Source organism: Ambystoma mexicanum, chromosome 5p, assembly GCF_040938575.1.
Source record: "Ambystoma mexicanum isolate Mex_15411 chromosome 5p, UKY_AmexF1_1, whole genome shotgun sequence".
Taxonomy (NCBI): domain Eukaryota; kingdom Metazoa; phylum Chordata; class Amphibia; order Caudata; family Ambystomatidae; genus Ambystoma; species Ambystoma mexicanum.
In genome coordinates, this window is record NC_090930.1 from 1069272263 (window position 1) to 1069291686 (window position 19424).

Sequence of the window (19424 nt, forward strand, 5' to 3'; positions counted from 1 at the left end):
GCCCCTCTTCAGATACTGGATATCTAAGGAGACTTCTTGACGGGACTACAGCGCATAAGCTCTTCTCTTTACTCCAATTTCTCTTTGCGATGTCTGCTCATCTCTCCTAGGAATGATGCCCAGTGTCCTAACTCAATCACACATGGATGAGCATTCTCTCTCCTGTTATATATCCGTGAATGGACATGATTAGACAATATGGGTTCCAATATGTGGGCCTGTTTCTTTAGCGGTCTTGTCAGTCACAATCGGTCCTTATAAACTAGGTCCACCAGCTCCCTATGTAGCCCAGACTTCCTAAAGATAATTAGCATGTCTTTCTTTTAGTTTCAATCCGGTGGTTCTCATTTGTACGAAAAGCCATTGCAACCCGAATTGAAGGCAAAAAAGGCAGAGCCGCCATCTTGGAGATCAGATGCATCCAAGATGGTGTTTGTGCAGCTAAGCAGAGGACCTACTCACCTCCCAAACCAGCCGTCACTCTAGACAAGGTGGTTATGTGCATCATGAGCCATAATGACCTACTGCACTGTCTCCCTCCAGAAGCACAGGCCTCTGCTCCAGAGTGGTCCCATAATTTGTTTTGCAGGTCCCTCTCTTCAGTCACTGAGCAATGCTATACTAGCATCAATTTGCGATCTTCACCTCCAGTCACCTTAGAAGCTTTTGGGGGGGGATCTGTCTGGTGTTTATTTTTGTTTAGTGTCATTCGCATTACCTACTAGGCTCCCCTTATGACTTTGCAAGGAGTTTAATGGTTAGGGTAGCCTGTTCTTTATTTATAATCTTGCCATTGGTAGAACCATCTCAAAACCTGTAAGGAGATGGCTAATCCTGCTGCAGTCTACCCCTCCTGTCCCATCCCCATGCCCTCTGCACGACCCTTGCTTCTCATTTCATCACAAAAACCCAGGACATCCTGTCTAGCCTCTCGTCCTCTCCTCTACCTACGGCCCCCTGTGGCAACCTCTTCTCCTCCTTTCTCTTTCTTATCCCTGGTTCTCCCCTGACAAGGTTTCTAGACAAGTCCAATCTGTGAAAGTCTCGTCAAAACAGGTTCTTCCCTGTTCTTTCACAACCATCATGGACCAAATTGACAAACTTGCTCCTGCCCTGGCTGACTTCTGCAACCACTTTTCGCCACTGGAGCCTTCCCTTTCCCCCTAAAGCACTCTTGTGCATCCTCTTCTCAAAAAACCCTTGACCAACCCCTCCTGCCCGGCTAACCATCGGCCGATCTCCATCACTCCTTTCCTGGGAAAATTCCTGGAAAATCTGGCCATCTCCCAGCTTAATCTTCACACTGAATTTGTTGATTGTCTTCTATGACCATCAGTGTGGCTTCATAGCAGCCAGAAGCATGGAAACTGCTCTCCTGAACATCCGTGAAGACCTGCTCTCTAAACTTGATTCTAATCATCCCCTCTGTCCTCATCTTACGCAATCTCTCTTCTACCTTTGACATGGTCAAGCATGCCATCCTGCTTAATCGTCTCCATGATAACCCGAGTATCATCCATCAGGGCCTGGCTGACCTAGTTCTTCTCTGATCGACCCTCCCAGGTCCACCTTGGGTCCTTCCTTTCCTCTATCTCGCTCTCTACCTGTGGTGTTCCCCAGGGGTCTAACCTCTCTCCCTGGCTGTTCAACCAATATCAGACACTTCTCACCCACCGCATTGCCACTCTCTGCTCCAACTTTTAGTGCTATTCAGATGGCTCAGCTCGTTTTCAGGCTCCCCTCTGCCACCTCTTCTCCCATCTCCGACTGTTTGCGATACATGAGTGGTGTGCCGCCAACAATCTCTGCCTTAATGCAGTAAGACAGAGATTCTCCTCATCGTCACAACTGCACCCTCCTTTCCTGACACTCTCTGGCCGGCCTCTCTTGGCCCTCTTCCTGCTCCCACCTGTGAGGCTAACAACCTCAGGGTAATTTCGATTCCACACTCTTTCTCCTCACATCGATGACGTCTCAAACTACCAACTGCACCTCCTCAGAGGTATTCTTCCTTTCCTCTCCTTCCCCCAGAAGCTCATTGCCTCTAGAGCTATGGTTCTCTCTAGGCTGGACTACTGCAACAGCCTCTTTCTAAATCTGCCTGCTTCTATTCTCTGCAAATCACCCAGAACAGGGCTGTGAGACTTGGAGGATCGTATCTCTCCAGCACTGAAATCTCTGCATTGGCTCTCAGTGGCTGCAAGGATTAAGTTCAAGACCCTCTGCATTGTCCACAAAGCCTTCTGGTGACCGAGTCCTCAATACCTCCAAATCTCTCTTTGCAAATACCTTCCTACTCAAGCTCCTCGCTCCTCCACCTCCAACTCTCAGGGTCAGTCGCTTCTTGAAGCAACGAGTTGTTGGTAGATCCCTTTCTTCGGCTGGGGCCTCCCTCTGGAACAGCCTCCCTGCCTCTCTGAAACTTGGAGAACCATCTCCGATTCCGGAAGCACCTCAAGACCTTCCTCATTGCTTCTGCCTTCTCTCTTCCTCTCCCCTGCCGATTTCCTCTCTTGATACTGCATTGGTCATCTAGCTACCCTCTTATTTAGACCCCCCTGCCTGCCCAGTTGCACACCCACACTGCCTCCAAGCAACCCTTGCATTTGGGTCTGTATCTGTAACCCTACAGTCCCTCTACCTGCACATTTCGAAACCTGCTGGCCGCACTGCATGTTATTGTTTTGATCCCATTTACAGCACTGCCACCCTCGCACGTTTCCACCTCCCCTGCACTTGTGCAATCTCAATGTCACTTGGCCTAGTAAGATCGTTGTCTCTGTCCTCCCCGTTCCCCTTTCCTTGCCTCATTGCGCCTTGAAACACTTGTGTATAGGCACGTTCCAAATGCCTTATCAACATAAAAGGGCCTTTTCTGGTGCAGGACATTAAGCCGGAGACAGATATGCACAGTGCTGCACAATTAAAAGAACCGTTTGGCTGTGAACAGTGTACACACTGAAAATAACAATGATTGACTGGAAACATGTACATAGTGTCATGATAATGAAGTGATTTAACAGTTCTATTTTAAAGAGAATATTTAAATTTTACAAGTACTCAAGTGCTGGAGTTGCTCCCAAATACATGTTCTACTAAAACATTAACTTTATGCAGAGGCAAGAATGTTGTCCACCACCCCCTCACCCCCTCTGGCTCGTTAGCATTCCTCAGTGAATCGGAAAATATATAATTTTTTAAAAAATCAATAAAAACTTAGAAACATCTGGAAAAAGTACATTATATAGGAAAATACATGGCTATGCAATCAAAACCAATAAATAAAAGGTAAGCATTTATTGCCCATCCGGCACCTTACTTTCAGTCAGTTTTAGTTAACTGGCTATTTTGTTCCAATTTGATTGTCTTTTATATGTCCACACGATCGCCTCTTCTAAAAGGCTTGACATTGGCTATATATTATTTCCCTGCAAAGGTTTGCATGGGACCACATTATTACAACTCTGCTTCTCGGTGGATGGTCGAGGGGCATGAAGACTGCCCAGAGGAACCAGACTTAAGGTGTGAGGAGGGCAGAGCAGAAGCTTTAGTTTGCTCAAACGTTGGTTCCCTTATCCACTGAACAGTAAGGAGATTCACACTGGGAGGGCTCCGTGAATCCCAACCTTGTCCATGGCCCAAGGGCTTCAGTAGGCTAGCTTTCCCACTCCAGAGCCAATAAGCTCTTCGGACAAGGTCAAGAAACAGACTTACAATACCTACGTTTCCAAAAATCTGAAGGTTGCATTATTAATAAATAATAAAAATAATTAATATTTAACAATTTAAAACATGCCTTAAAAAAAAATAATCCCCCAAACATTGTCTGCTTGTAACTAATCAATGAAAAACCCAAAACCACATGCAACTACTTGACCATCATTGGTGCTCTATTGTTGCTTTCAAATAGTGCTTGTAATGTGTAGAAGATTGGTGAATATTCTTCAGTGGGTTTTTCCCTATAATTTGAATAGAGATTAGTTACTCTGCATCTGTCGCGCCACTAAGCTTGTTAATTTAGCCATCAGTTGCTCTGAATAGCATGCAATTGTATATTTGAATTACTTATGCTTGGAGACTATGTAAATACACTGAACTATGTTTTAAATGTATATTCTATGTAAATGATGTACTAAACTCGACCAATAGAATAGAATACACAATACTATACACCTATTCGCAACTGTGCCTGGAGAAAGCCTGGCTAAGGGCGAACTATGTTGCCACCTTTTTACGTATGAGGAATACTTTTAGTATTCAACTAATGAAAACTATTAACCAATGACCACTTTTGTTTTCTTTTGTGAATTAGTAATCAATAAGTTGGGGGCAAGTAACCTCCCAAACCCATTTGTTCCAGTTCTTGTAATGTGAAGATTCTTCTAAATGGCATGTACAACTTTCTTTAAAAAAGGGCCCAACCAACCCATTTTTAGCATGCTCTAATGTAATATAAAAAGCAACTTTGATTTGATCTGCAGAGGCATGACCAAGGTTCACCTGTCCAGGTTGATAAAGATGACACTTTCGGAATCGTCGATCAACACCCTCAGCTCTCGAGCTGAATTAGCAAGGTCCTCAGCTTGTCTGTAATAATTCTCTAAAAGCAGTTCCATTTCTTCTGCGTGGTCAATGCCAGAAATGTTTTCCTCGCTATAAAAAAATAAAAAAAATAAAATCAAAACAACAATTTTCAATGTCATGCTTTGAAAAAGAAATTCGATGGGTTGCAATTCAAGAGGTGTTTAACATGCACATGTACGAATTAACAGGGTGCCAATACCTTCAGTTAGAAGCCATCTAGCATGTATCGCCATTTTCATAACACACAAGGGATCCGAACAAATAGCCTCATGCTTCTGCTAGTGTGCTATTTTATCAAATGTGGTGTTTAAAACAATTCTTGTGACAACTTATGGGTGTTTGGTCTGACACGAGGACGGTATGACCGCAGGGACACTCAGCGCCAAAGAGCAAGTCTCATAGCATACAATAGGGAAAATCGTTACGGGTTGCCCCAAGAGCCTTCTACAGCACACCTTCTGGGGAATGCAGACTATCCCTCTGTCTGCATCATTCACCAGGTCAGCTCTGCTCAAATAAAAGATGCATTAAGGTGGCACACTCAATGACATTTTAATTAATTTGCCCCGATCATATTTTATAGCGTTCACTCGTGCGTTTGTGGGCGTACAGTAATGGACCACCAGGCTGAGCCGAAAGGTAGGCCTGAGTGAAAGTTCACGGATGTCACTGGCCCTGTGCAAGCCCCCCCCACCCCCACCCACACCTGCCCCAAAACGTGGGGTGTGGTCGCTATTCACTCCATGGGGTGCCAATACTCACAAATATATTTATATATTTTTAAATGGGAAATGGGCCCCACACATTGTGTGTGCCCAATATCCCATAAAAAGGAAAACAGATTGCCTCTTCCATGTAAAAATGAAAAGTCAATTTTATAGGACCATGTTGAAAGAGCAGGAAGTTAAGGGGGCAAGTACGGGGTGGGTGCATCTTGCTGGACTGCCCAAGAGGGGAAGTTAAAGCGGTGGGTGAACCAAATGGGTATGGGCCTGCTGAGCGACACAGTAAAAAAAGTGACTGGCCTGGGAGAGTGGCATCAGTGGTCCAGTTTCCAGATGTCTCGTTTCAACTGTGACACCCAAAAGAATAGTGGAAATGTTAGACACTCTGCGTGCGCACACGCCCGCAAACACAATCTGTGAAGGTAGTGACATTAACAGGCAACCAGCTTGTGAATGCAGAAAACGCAGAACACATTAACATTTATTAAGGTAGACAAAAGAAATGCAACTGCCCATAATCTACAAAAGGCAAGATACAGGGGGTTCCCCAATGACTAAGGGCAAAGCCTGCCCCATGGCATTTTTCTTGTATTTATCCCACACCATCTGCATTGTGATGCCATTTATACACCTTGATACCAAACACGGAAGGCAGCCAACAATGTTCATATCATAATCTCTAATCTTCTCTAGCCTCCTGGATGCAAAGTGGTTGGTCTATAAAGATGTGTCTCTGAGGTACAGCTTCATCAGGAAACTGAACACACCCAAACATGTATTGTTGTGATCAAATAAATCTCGCGCCAGTGCTGAATGGTCTTGCTTTGATCGATCAAAGCCTCACTATATTGGAAAAATACATTTCTACAGTTAAGGGTTTCTTGACATTGGTCTCAAAGGATTATATGTCCTGCTTTAGTCATGCCTCCCCTCCACTCCGCACTTATACGTGCCAGGCAAGTTGGCCAAGAAGAATCTCTGACCTATACCAACAAGATGGTGGTTGTTGATGCTGACTCCGGTTGTTGAGTGGGTTCGGAGATTTGTTTCCTTAATATATGAGCTCCGTTGTCAGTAGGTTTGAAGAAAGAAAAGAGAACAATAGGGTGATCCCTTCTTAGTGGTAGGTTCTACCAGCAAACTGATGTAGGGATTTTATCTGATCCAGATTTGACTACTCAGGTCGCAAAAAAAAACGACCGGTTTCAGTGGTATTGAGACTGGATGTCACCACTTTCTTCAGGGCTATAGACGCACACTGGTTTTTGTTGTGTGGTCTGTAGAATTCTTCATAGGAGAACTGGGTATCTAAGATCCAAGAGTGGAGAGTCACCCCAATAATGCTTTAATCAAATCCCATCTATCAGGGTCCTGGATTCGGGTAACATGCGTTTTTTAATTTGTGAATCCACTGGGTTCGTTTGCCCACCTTCCACTCGCTTGTCGGAACGCCGCAGTCGTGCCGTAGCACACAATAAAAACCAGTGTGCGTCTATAGCCCTGAAGAAAGTGGTGACATCCAGTCTCAATACCACTGAAACCGGTCGGCTTTTTTTGCGACCTGAGTAGTCAAATCTGGCTCAGATAAGATCCCTACATCAGTTTGCTGGTAGACCTCTTTGTGCCCTTCCAATTTAAAAATAGATCTAATTTTAACAAACAGAATGAGCATGCTTCTACACGGACACATTCACCTTCGAGTATAGCAAACATTCTGAATAATTTCAAGTTACTTCTTTCCACCTCTTCACACAGGTTACGGCGGTTCCAGTGTCAAATGAACAGTTAATTATCAACTCAATGTCTTAGTCTCTAAAGAGTGAAACACTGTGGGACAAATGCTTCACAAGCTAAAACTGAAAGTAGGTGTTGTAATTATGCTATTATGCAACCTTACGCCATCACAGGGACTCTGCAATGGAACTAGGTTGACAATTACACATCTACAAAGACACAACTTAGATACTGGTCTTATACCGCGCAGCCCTCTCATTCCATCTGATACAAATATGCCTTTCAAATTCAAAAGACGACAATTACCTATACATTTAGCCCTTTCAATGACCATTAATAAATCACAGGAACCAACGCCCCCTTCCTGGAAGCAATCAGTGGTGAACATTAATAAGTCACAAGGACCCATGCCCCCTTCCTGGAAGCGATCGGTGGTGATTCTGTTATTTAAAAAAGGGGGACAGATGTGACCCTATGAATTACCAACTGATATTGACCTTTAAGATATTCTAGAACAGCGTATATTATGCCGGGAGTATATTATTCCAGGAATGGCTAGTACTATTAGAATACCAATATGGGGTTGAGGCATAGGAGAAATGGTGCATCATCAATAGAGTCCACACGAAGTACACATATGTGCTTTCCTCTAGACCAAGTGAAGGAATATCTCTATAAATTCTCCTATCTAGCAATGACTTCCCATATTCATGCTGCTAGTGAGAGCAAGTTCTCACGATGAGCACTGAAGGCTCACACCCAATAATGCATGTATACCCGAGACCAAATAATGGACAGACCCTGCTAGGGAATGAGACCAGGAGAATAATTGCAAGTAAAACAAATGTATATAAGATAAATGCAAGCAGAGGACTCTGCTGCCCGAGAGCGCTCCGCCAAACAATACACAGGCAGCACATTAAAAGGACACACATTGTCAGCTATGACGTTTCAAATAGGGTACAACTCTTGGCAATTGATTGGGGGAAGGCCTATGCCATACTTTATCACAAAGGGGAGGCCGGACGCTAATTGGATGTTGCTCCCCTTCACTTCGGCAAACGTGGGTCTGCTGGGCTCATCTCCACGGTTGAAGGTCGGGTCAGTGGAGAGCTGCATTTCTATCTACATAAGGTAAGACAACAGGAACCGATGGCATGAGACAAATGGCAAGCATAACATTCTAGCATGAATGGTGGGTACTTTCAGAACCCATTGGCAGATATATCGCCATTCCAACCGTTGTACCCAGAGGTGTATAAAACACAGTGTTCCAGACCAGAGTGCCTGCCCAGTGGGTTTTGATCTACCCGATGCCTCATGATATGGGTAGACATGTGTTAGGTCTAAGGAGGATATATTGGTGTCAAGGATTAGGGCTATGGTGGGTGTCCCCATCTGGTCACTGCGAGGGGTCAGATGTGTATCTGTATCAAAGACCAGATGGGCGTGGAGCCAGTGGACTGTGGCCTGGCGGGGTGGGAGTGCACAGGTAGGTTTGTGGAGATGGATGGACATACGAGCTGGGGCCTGCTCTAGTCTCACACAGTAGAGTGAGCTCATCTGTCCTAGGATGATACTAAATGAATGGCTGGACTACCGTGAGAACAGGGCTTGTGCGGAGCAGGCAGGAGGTAGAGGTGGCCTGGGCTGTCTTTGCAAGGCGCTGGGCAGGGGGGAAGACCGTATTTTAGAGATCATTTCTGGGCATAGTGAAAAGATGGTGTCAGGTGTGTCACAAAAATGGAGTCTCTAGGCATTGATACAGGCTTGGTTATTCGTTCATTTACTGCTGCTAGTTAGTGCGAATAACCAACAGAGAAAGCGTCTCCCCCACCCCTTTGGCATAAACTGGATCTATTCAGTGCGGGAATCGTGAGGGGGCGGATAAGAAACCGTCTCCCCCAACAGCAGTGTCCACCCCACTAACATCAATATGCATGGGGTATCTTCCTTTCCAAAGCGTAAAAGAAAAGACCCTGGCTCAGTGTCCCACGCCTCTATACCGAGTAGCACTGCCTTGGAGCTGTGCAGTGCTTAAAACCATTTTGTTTGATCCTAGTAATAGAATGGCCTTGTCCTCTCACACCTCCGCATTTACTCAGGTGGAAGAGGAGATCAGACTTTCTTCAGACATACCATTTCTGCCTCCATAAATTCAGCAGAATAGTGAGCAATATTAATAAAAAGGAAAGGATTGTGCCCTGCAACATCTTAAAACAAGCAATGGCGGGGGGCACTGCAGAGCACGCGCAAGATGGCAGCCTAATTAATCGGCTCCGCAGCTCGCTCGTTCTGCATGGCAAATATGCACTACATAACTGCCTGCTAGGACTCCCTTGATGTGAGGCACCCCGACAGCTGTTCATCCGAGCTGTCACTTCAACACCGCTTCTGCAATCTGAGGGAGATACCGAGTGGCCTGCACCGCATCAGCCTCAGGGTTGCGAACAGCTTTGTGGGCGCACCTCTAGTCCCTGCAAGTCGTGGGGGCCTTTTCCCTCCATGGACCTTCCGGGTCCAATGGCGCGCCCCGCGGTGCTGACCACCCCCAACCCCTCGACTGTTGCTGGAGCCAAGGGCCACCGGAGTCACACACAGCGGCTACCATATGCGTGCTGGGGCTCAGCTCCTCACCCTGGCACTTTGGCCGCCACTGAGCAAATGTTAGGGGATGCCCTTATCTATATGCCGATGGGTGCAGCCCATGCCCCAATGCTACCTCCTTTGCTCCCAGCACGGCTTGATTGCCAAGCGGCCGGTCCCTTCCCTCAGCTGTCCTGCAGCAGCGCTGCGGGTGTCTGCAACACTGCCCGCTCCATCTACCCACGGCACCAGCTGCCACGCCCGCTGCTTTGGCTACCACCATGCCGCAGGCCCCTCAACTGTACTCCACCAGCCTGAACAACACTGCCTGTGGGGACTTGCTTGCAGTAGTGTGCCTGGCCCACTATGTCAGCCTCCTACCTACTTGCCCACTGGGGCGAGCCTCCGATCATCGTGATCCAGTGGGCCATGACTGCTATACTGTCATGCCAGGGCCTGGCTCCTCCTCGCCCCGGCGCTTCAGCCCTCACCTTGCTGCTGCATTTGCCCATTTTCATCCGTGGGCGCAATCCACGTCCTGCTACTGCCTCTCCTGCTTACAGCGCAGTGTACTCTCCGAGTGGTCATCCCCGCTTACTTCATCTGGCCCACAAAGACACCACAGGCGAAGACACCACTGCCGGGCCACCTGCTACATATATCCACAATACCTGCTGTGGCATCCACACCTGTTGATACTACGCTACAATCTCTTCACTTGTCTGCTGACTAAGGTAGGAAGCCTGCTCCAGCTGCTTTGCTACCGCTACGCCTGAGCAAATCTGGCTGTGACAGCGGGCCGGGCCCACAACATTGCCCCCCCCCAATCCCCACCTGCAAACCTGTGATTATACATTATACTCAAGCATATCCAAGTCACACTCTAGAATCGATCGCTGGCTTACCTCTGGTACCCTGATAAACCATATAGAAGATGCGGACATACTCCCACGACATACTGAGTCCATTCCCATATCACATTATCCCTGACCTGGAACGACAAGCAGTCCTCAGTGTGTACGTGGAGGCTCATACCACAGTCTCTTTCAGACCCGGTTTATAGGTCTGAACTGGGTGAATGCATTACTGACTACTTTCACATTAACACAGGCACAGTCGACTCTCTCGCTATACTCTGGGATGCCTTCAAAGCCTACATCAGGGGCATGGCCTTAACCAAGGAAGCTGGCATCCTCAAGGCTATACGTAGGAGAATTCAGAACAGTGAGGCTTCTCTTAAGAACCTCAAAACTACTTATGCTACGACCCCGACCCCCGCAATCCTGGGAGCAATAAAGGATGCGCTTGATGATTTTAAAGAAGCAGCAGACAGGGAACTCAAGTTTCTTGATAATCCGATAATGGCAGGCCAATATGGAGAGGGAGATAGACCGGGTGGACTTCTGGCTAGGCTGATCGCCGGGAAGAGGGTGCGCAACACATCACACTGAACGACGACTCAGACGGGCTCCCTGTGAACACGGACATTGGTGTGAACGAGGTGTTCCGCTCCTTCTATTCATTGCTGTATACTAATAATGATGCAGTGTCTGCCCCCACTGTGGAGGCATTCTTGGAGGAGCTTCCCCTTTCGGTCCTGTCAGACGAATCTAGAGAGGCTCTGGCCTTCCTGCTTGACATCGGGGAAATACTGCATGCAATCAAGGCCCTGCTCCCGGGTAAAGCCCCTGGTAAAGCCCGGACGGGCTGACCATGGATTTTTATAATTGTTACAAGTCCACTCTTGCACCCCGCATAGCGGCCTTGTGGGAGGAGTCCTTTGAGCGTAAGGTACTGCCTGCCACACTCAAGGAGGCCGTGATAATGGTCCTTCCTAAACCCGGCAAGCCGTCTGCACAGTGCAGATCCTACCGACCCCTGTCCTTGATAAACAGTGATGTCAAGATTTTTGCTAGGGCCATTGCACTTCACCTCGTCCCGTACATGCCCTATCTGGTACATACCGACCAGTCCGAGTTTGTCCCCGGTCGGTCTACTGCTCTTAACTTGTGACAACTATTTTATATCCTTTCCCAGATTGACCCTGGGGTTAATGTGGTGGCCGCTCTACTAGATATACAAAAGGCCTTTGACTCTGTATCTTGGAAATTCCTCTGGACGGTACTTGAAAAATGCAATTTTGGCCCCCGCTTTATTTCATGGTTGCAGTTACTGTACACCCAACCTGTAGCCGCTTGCACGAATGGCCAGCTTTCTAAGCCATTTGACATATGCAGAAGGACTCGGCATGGTTGCCCACTCTCCCCGATCATATTTGCGCTTGCCATGGAGCCTGTGGCAGACATACTCCAACATAAACATTATATGCCGACGATGTGTTCCTATACATTAGAGACCCAGAACTTAATATCAAACCCATTATGCAAGATATTAATTACTTTGGCCAGGTATCCGGCCTCCAGGTCAACTTTGCAAAGTCCAAGCTCTTCCCCCTCACTGATGCCACTAAATCCCCCTCCCCATGTTGACCTAATGGGGTTCGCCTGGGCTCCCACAGAAATAAAGTATCTGAGAGTCATAGTCACTAGACATAATAATTCATTGTATGAACGGAACTACGGTACCTATGTACAGCAACTCAAGCCTAAACTTCACACTTGGGCTAAGCTAGCTATCTCGCTCGCTGGTAAGGTATCCCTGCTTAAGATGATCTTACTAGCACAGTTGCTGTACCGCTTCCTCAATGTCCCTCTTTGGCCTGGCACAACGCTGTTCAAAGAACTCTGCACAGCGGTGAAGAACGTCTTGTGGCACCCTGGTGCTGTTAGGCTCAAATGGTCCACACTAGTCAGGCCGTGCGATTGTGGGGGCTGGCAGCCCTGAGCTTGAGGAGTACTGGCTCGCCACCCAGGCGCAGTGCGCTCTCTATACTGGTTTGCTGATGGCACTCCATTCCCACACGTGAGAATTGAGCGGCATGCGACCCAGCCCAGGGACCTCAGCTCACTGGTAATGCCCCCACTCTGGACTGACCCAGGTGTCTCCAGTCCCGCTGCAATCACCGCCCTGGCTTGGAACAAAATAAGGAAACAGACTGGCAATACTAGACTCTTCCATGGTGGTCTCCCGCTATGGAATATAATACCTGCATTCCCCCGGGTGGAAAGGACTGTGGCTGCTCACTGGGCTACAAACAACTACTACTTTTTGGCAGACTTGTATCCAATGAGCTCCTTTGTCTCATGGGTGGAACTGCGTGGTGGGCTTTTCTCCCGTTGGATGGAGTATGCGGGACTGCGCTGGGCGGTCAGACTGGTATGGCCTGGGTTTCCCTCTAGGCCCCTCGATAATCCATTCCTAATATTTGTGATCGATACTACACTTCCCCGAAGGCAGTTTCTCAACTCTATCGGCTACTACAGGAACACATCACTAAACCACTCACCAAGCTCGGAGAGGCGTGCGGTAAGGACCTTACAGTAGACATGACTGATGATAGATGGGACGCCATATGCGTGCCGACCCGACGGGTCTGCCTAAATGCCAGATTCCGATTAATCCCATTTAAAATTCTCCACTGGTTCCATTACAATCCAGCTAGTCTCCAAATTATGTTCCATGAGTACGCTTCACAACACCCGAGATGCCATACTGACAACGCAAATTATATTCACATGACCTGGACCTGCCCCCGAATCACTGAGTTCTGGAGCAATGTATGTGCTGCTACAACCACCAAGCTAGACTGTACAATTGGCCCAGACCCCATGAACTGCCTGTTTCACAAGCTCCCGTAAACTTGCCAGTTTGTGCCTGCTCCTTGCAATGCACTGTATACAGCTGCTGTGGCTGAGACTCGCCTGCCCTACCATAAAACAGTGTCTCAGAGATGTCACTTGGGCATCGGACACTGAGGAACACTGGATCAACCTGCACCCACTGAGCTCCGCGGACAGTGCCCTGATTGGCCGAGCAGCTTGCGTGATGTCCGCGGACATGCAACATGTTCGCTGATTGGACGGCGTGGTGCATGAAGCGCGTCAGATTTTCTGTGGAGCCCGCCATCTTGCATTCGCGGACGACCGCAGACAGCGCGGTGAAACCTGGATTAAAAATTGTATTTAGTGGAGTGTGTTGGTGTGTAAGAGTGTTTGGGGAGGGTGGGGGGTTGGAGTATGTTCTGTTTTTTTTTTATGTGCTAGATGCTTTTATTATGTTCGATTTGTCTGCGGACATCAATGACATTTGTGATGTCATCTTTGATGTCCTGGGTGTTAGTGTTAGCAGTGCACGGTGGCGCGAGTTATGGTTGCTTAACTTACCATAACTGCCGAATTTCAGGGGTTTTTCGGTTTTACTTTTGAACCATAACGTCCCGAAAGCTAATTGTTCATAGGCAGGTTGAAACTGTTCTGACACGCAGGCGGTGTCCTGAAATGTTCGTAATTGAACAAAATGGGTGTGTCCTGAGGACGCCATGCCTGTCCGTATTGTTCGTAGGCAAGTTGCAAATGTTCTACGAAAACATCAAGTGTCCTGGGATGTTCGAAAATAAACAGAATTGGGGTGTTTCGAGGATGCTAGGCCTATCCGTATTGTTCGTAGGCAGGTTGAAACTGTTCTAAGAACAAACACCTGTCCAAAACTGTTCGTTTCACGTGTGTTGCACTTTTAATTAGTTTCAGGAACCGAACACTGTCCGTAGAACACCAACGCGCATGCGCAAAACAGTTTCAGTGCATTTGGTGTCCTGTGGACACCCATTCCCTTTGCGGACATGTTCGCGACGCCATCATGTGACCGCGCCCACGCTGAGCGTGTGTTCTACTATGGACACTGTTCTTGTCCGCGAACAATTTAAAACTACTTTTTCAGGCAATCCACATTTTTTTATAATAATAAATCACCATAGCACAAGTCCCAGACAATAATCCAGATTTTGGGACTTTTTGAGCCTTTTTCTGGTGTTCGATCTGTCCGCGGATGTTGCGGGTGTCCCCAGAACTCATTCTCATTGTGTTTCTGGCTACCTTACAGAACACAGTGCATTTTGCTGCCAACTTTCCAGATTTTCATCTGAAACCTGATGGCATCCATGGCTCCTCCACTGCCACCTGGTGCTACATCTGCTTCAGCATCACCCCCACCCCCTCCACCACCACCACCTCCCCAAGGGCCTGAAGCGGGGGAACAGGAGTGAGGATGTAGAGGAGGATGAAGAGGATGAGGTAGTAGAAGTCCCTACTACCAGCACACGGCATGACTCTTGGGTGTGGCGTTTATTTACCATTCGTGGTAACGTACCCAAGGTGCGTGCAAACAAAGTCACCTGCAACGAGTGCAAAATGGTGCTCAGTCGCGGGAGACCTGATTCGTACAGCTTTGGTACGACAACTATGAAGCGACAGCTAAAGTCTTCCCACGGTGTGGCCATTGGCAAGGTTGTACCTTGCAAGGTGCGCAGTAGGTTGAGTTCCTCTACTACATCCTCCGTTTCCGCTCCTCTCACCACAAGGGACATTCCTATGGGAGAGCGCAAACCTCCAGCTGCCTCACAGGCCATTCAAAATGCTGATGACCCTTACCTTTCGAGGGTCACAGTTATGTGTATGTACTGTGACACAGTACTCTGCAGGGGGGAGAGACTTCGTAGTGCTTTCGAGGCTACAGTCTCACAGCATGAGAAGACCTGCCCACTTACTAAGTAAGGCCCACCCTACATCTTCCTCTCTCCATCCGCCCTTTCTTATCCCCGTGGTTGGTGTCCCCCCTTACTCTCCTTTCCCCTCCTCTCCTAGTGTGTCGTGTGCAAAAAACAAAAAAAATATAAAACAAACATTTAAAAAAAGGCTCTTTTCAGAGCCGCCTTTCACAGTTTAAAAATAGAAGTGGAAAATAAACGGAGCATGGCCTTGTGTATTTTTTTCTAAAACTTTGGGGTGCTGCCCTATCATAACCATTGCACTTTTCTCTGGGAGGAATTGGTGGCTCTGAAAAGAGCCTTTTGGTGGAGGTGGTTTGTTTTTGAAAAACTTGAAATGGTCAACACCGACTGCAAAATGGATGGTTGTGATTCCAAAAAAGGTTGCAATGCATTTTGTACATTTCTCAGAAGAATCTGATTGCCAGCATAAGTAAGATGGACTCCATCTCTGCGAAAAATGTATGTGCTACGAAACATAATATTTTCATTGTGAAGAGGACATGCCAACATCTCTTAGAAAGGCACAAACAGCCTCATTGACATTGCACCCTGCTTTCTCCATTTGTGGACCAAATGAAGAAGAACGCAGCCACACTTGTCTACGCGCAACCCAAGAAAAAATTACTTGAGAATTTGGAAACATGTCCATGACCTTCCCAAGTCCTTCTTTCATTGCAGATTGCAAAGAAATTCCAGACACATGTCCTAAACTATTCCCTCCACAATGAATTATCATTATGTCTGGATGATGCTCTGTCTCCAAAGTAGCACAGAGAGGTAGCAAGTCCAACAACTTCATTCCATGTACTCCATGCCAGTGCACTTTCACATGTGGGAATCCAAGATCTACAGCTACTCAACAGCTTTCTGCATCCACCTTCAACCAATGTATCCACGAGTCTCCCAAAATCCAAACAATCCGTTTTCTGAAACACACAGCCATAGCTATCTGTTCTTCTCTCAGGAAAAATACTATCTGACAAACTCTCTCCTGGCACAACACACCCACTAAACTTTACTGACCAATCCCTTGCTCTGCTCATTCTCGTTTGCATGCCTCCCCACCCCAAAATCCCCATATGTAACACACGATGTCTGCGGACTACTGCCATGTCCAAGGACATATCGTAACATGGACAGCCCTTCTACCATTTCCACTTCACTCTCTGTGCCATTCCCTCATTGGATATAGCTAAGCAGTCACACGACCATCCACCAATCACATCCAAGACCTCTACATCTAACTCCATCATCATAGATCAGCACTTCAAATGCACTGTTAATCACTCTGAGTACAAGTGTCATATCATTGGAAAGCACCTACTACAAGAAATACTGCACAAGTCTCCAAGATTTCTACTTGCAGCTGCATGCATATCCATATGCATGAACACAAACTAAAGGTATGCATATTTTCTGTACAATTCTTATAAATTCATATAAACAGATTAACGGACTTAACTTGTATAACCTATACAATGAACTTGTCATTTTTCCCATCTGCTATAATCAACTGTCACTTCCAAACCTATCTGCTATATAATTACTTTTTACACACACATTTGCAAAGCATGTTGAACTGACATATTTAAAGTAAAATATAAAGACTGCACATAGTCAAACAAAATTGCATGCACACACTATGTTCAGATATCAAACAAGAATACTTGTACAAAAACATAAAAATCAATGTCTAAATTAACATCAGTGCTATAAACGCACAAAATTACTAATTTGTTTCCTTTACAATTGCAGTGAAGACCACTCTCCTGAAAAGAAGCAGCAGAATTTGAAGTACAAACAACAACCCAGAAGAAACCTGTTCATTCCACAAAAAAAGTAAGTTAAATACCACCATAATATTTTTACTATTACTCAAACACATAGTAGGGTTCATTCATGCTATTTCTGCACCTAAAAAACAGATTGTGCACCATTCTGTCCACAAAACCCCATTTGTTAAACAGGGATTTACAGGCAGAATGGCGCACAAATCCCCATTTTTTGGCGCACTAATGACATAACTCAGCCCATAGAATTTTTATATTATAGAACTGTTTTAATTCTATACCATTAGATTTACTATTGGTGTGTCTCCTCACCACTAGCTTACTTTCTACTGTCATTTGAACCCCAGTTTAGTAGCACATAAATTCAAGAATACCCATCCCAACTAGTTGTAGTTGCCCAATGCACAATCACACACCATCACATACATCTTTATCATCATACTCACACTCATGCACACACCACACATACATTGCCGAACACCCCAACCCATACCTTCATTTTTTTCAACAGACCCTAAAGAATGCTTACCAAAAATCAAGACTGTGGAAAGCAACGCAGAAGTAGAGCAAACGATAATATAAGTGTCCAAAATAAGCATCCATCTCTAGCAGAATTTGTACAAAAAGTTCAAACAAAACAGCTAATACAGTCATTTAGCGAATCAAAACAAGCTTCAAGTACAGAAACTTTGCCTCCTCTATCAAAATGTAAAACGAAACAGAAAACGATTAACAAGAATTCAGCTAACACTACTTTTAAAACTGTTCCTATAAATCTTGATATAGTGCCAAGTAAGCATACCAAAAAAAGTATTCTAGCAAAAATGTTCCGCCACAGAGTCCTTCGAAATCTTATAAAAACAGGAGAGAAATCATGCACAACCCTTAAAACCTACCGTAGGAAATTAATCTTAGAAGCGTTGATAGACAGTGCAATCCTTCTAAAAAGAAAGTTATTTTAGTGTTAAACAAAATGAAACCACGTACAAAACTAATTACTAAATTAAAAAAAAGACCCCAATAAACGAAACGTCAACAAAAATAACTTCTTAAATATCTGTGGATGTGAGTGGAGTCACACCACAAGCACAGAACCATATTTTAATGAAGAAGCATGCAAACAAACACAATTGCCATACATAGCAGTGGACGAGGTTATACCATAATGGAACAAGAAATAATCATGCACGTCAATGTGTAACATTCCCAAAAAATCTTTCAAGTCTTTACGCCAATTCCTCAATCAGTATGTGAAAGGCAAAGACAAAATCAAAATGAAACTACTGCAAAATATGGATACCTGTCCAGTGCACAAGTACACAGGACTACAAGGACATTCATTGGCCTGCATTTCAGGACCTATTTGCAAAACCACCTTCCATCATATCAAAATGATATCAACACATCATTAAACTATAAGAAATCTAGTCTATAAACTGTACTATGCTAAAAGTCCTGCTTTAGCACCAGCCAATTTAAATAACATTCTTCTACATGGTACAGCAAAAGACCTACTTGAAGAAATCGACTATATGCAGAAAAAATATTTTGGAAGTGAAAACCACTTACACAATGCAATAGCTTTACAACAAATTAGCAACAATTCTATGCATGGCAACCTTCTACTACACATACAAAAAAGAAATACTGAAATTTAAAAGTACATCTGCTGAAGTACCAAACCATGTGTGTGTGTATGTCGCCGCAGAACTTTTTATAAAAGTAACACAAAAACTGTAGACCTAACATACAAAATAGAAGACAATGAAGATTCTAAAGAGTTTGAATTAGCTCTCTACCTCATAGCAGAAAACAAATACGAAAGAAATGACCCCTTAATACTTTGCAGTTACTGCACTATAAAACTTGAAAACAACCAAACTCCTTCACGTGCCATCACAAATAATTTGGAATTATTCCCACTACCAAAACCCCTACAACAACTCAATTTATATGAGATGAGAGCATCATAATTCAAACAGCGCACCCCTTTCAAGCAATAATACACCTTGAACCAAAAACAGCAAAATTACCTCCCTCTGAATTGGTGAAAGGCATTTGTGGCAAAGTAGTGCATTTACCATTAGATCTAAAACAAAATGTGCACACTCTGGGAGTGCAACGTCCAATGGAGCAATCTTTAATTATCTTAGTAAATGGTGTACCTACAAAATTACACTCTAATGACACCGTAGAAGATGCACTAGAAACGTACCAAATGCGACAAACAAAAGGATCACCAATCAGCATATGGGAAAAAAGTATAGAAGCATGCGCTTTTCCTCTACTCTTTCCTACTGGCAAAGGAGGAAGGTACGATGATAGACCTATTCAGATAGC

The 19424-nt window shown here is 45.4% G+C and overlaps 1 protein-coding gene across 2 annotated transcripts in view; it reads right to left on the reverse strand.

The window, feature by feature from the left end:
* MRS2 (magnesium transporter MRS2) overlaps positions 1–19424 on the reverse strand; it is a 327025-nt gene that overhangs the window by 76815 nt on the left and 230786 nt on the right. For both annotated transcript variants that reach the window (XM_069613569.1, XM_069613570.1), the window contains exon 8: positions 4501–4653. In XM_069613569.1, coding sequence (XP_069469670.1) covers positions 4501–4653 — 153 coding nt within the window. The remainder of the gene's footprint in view (positions 1–4500; positions 4654–19424) is intronic.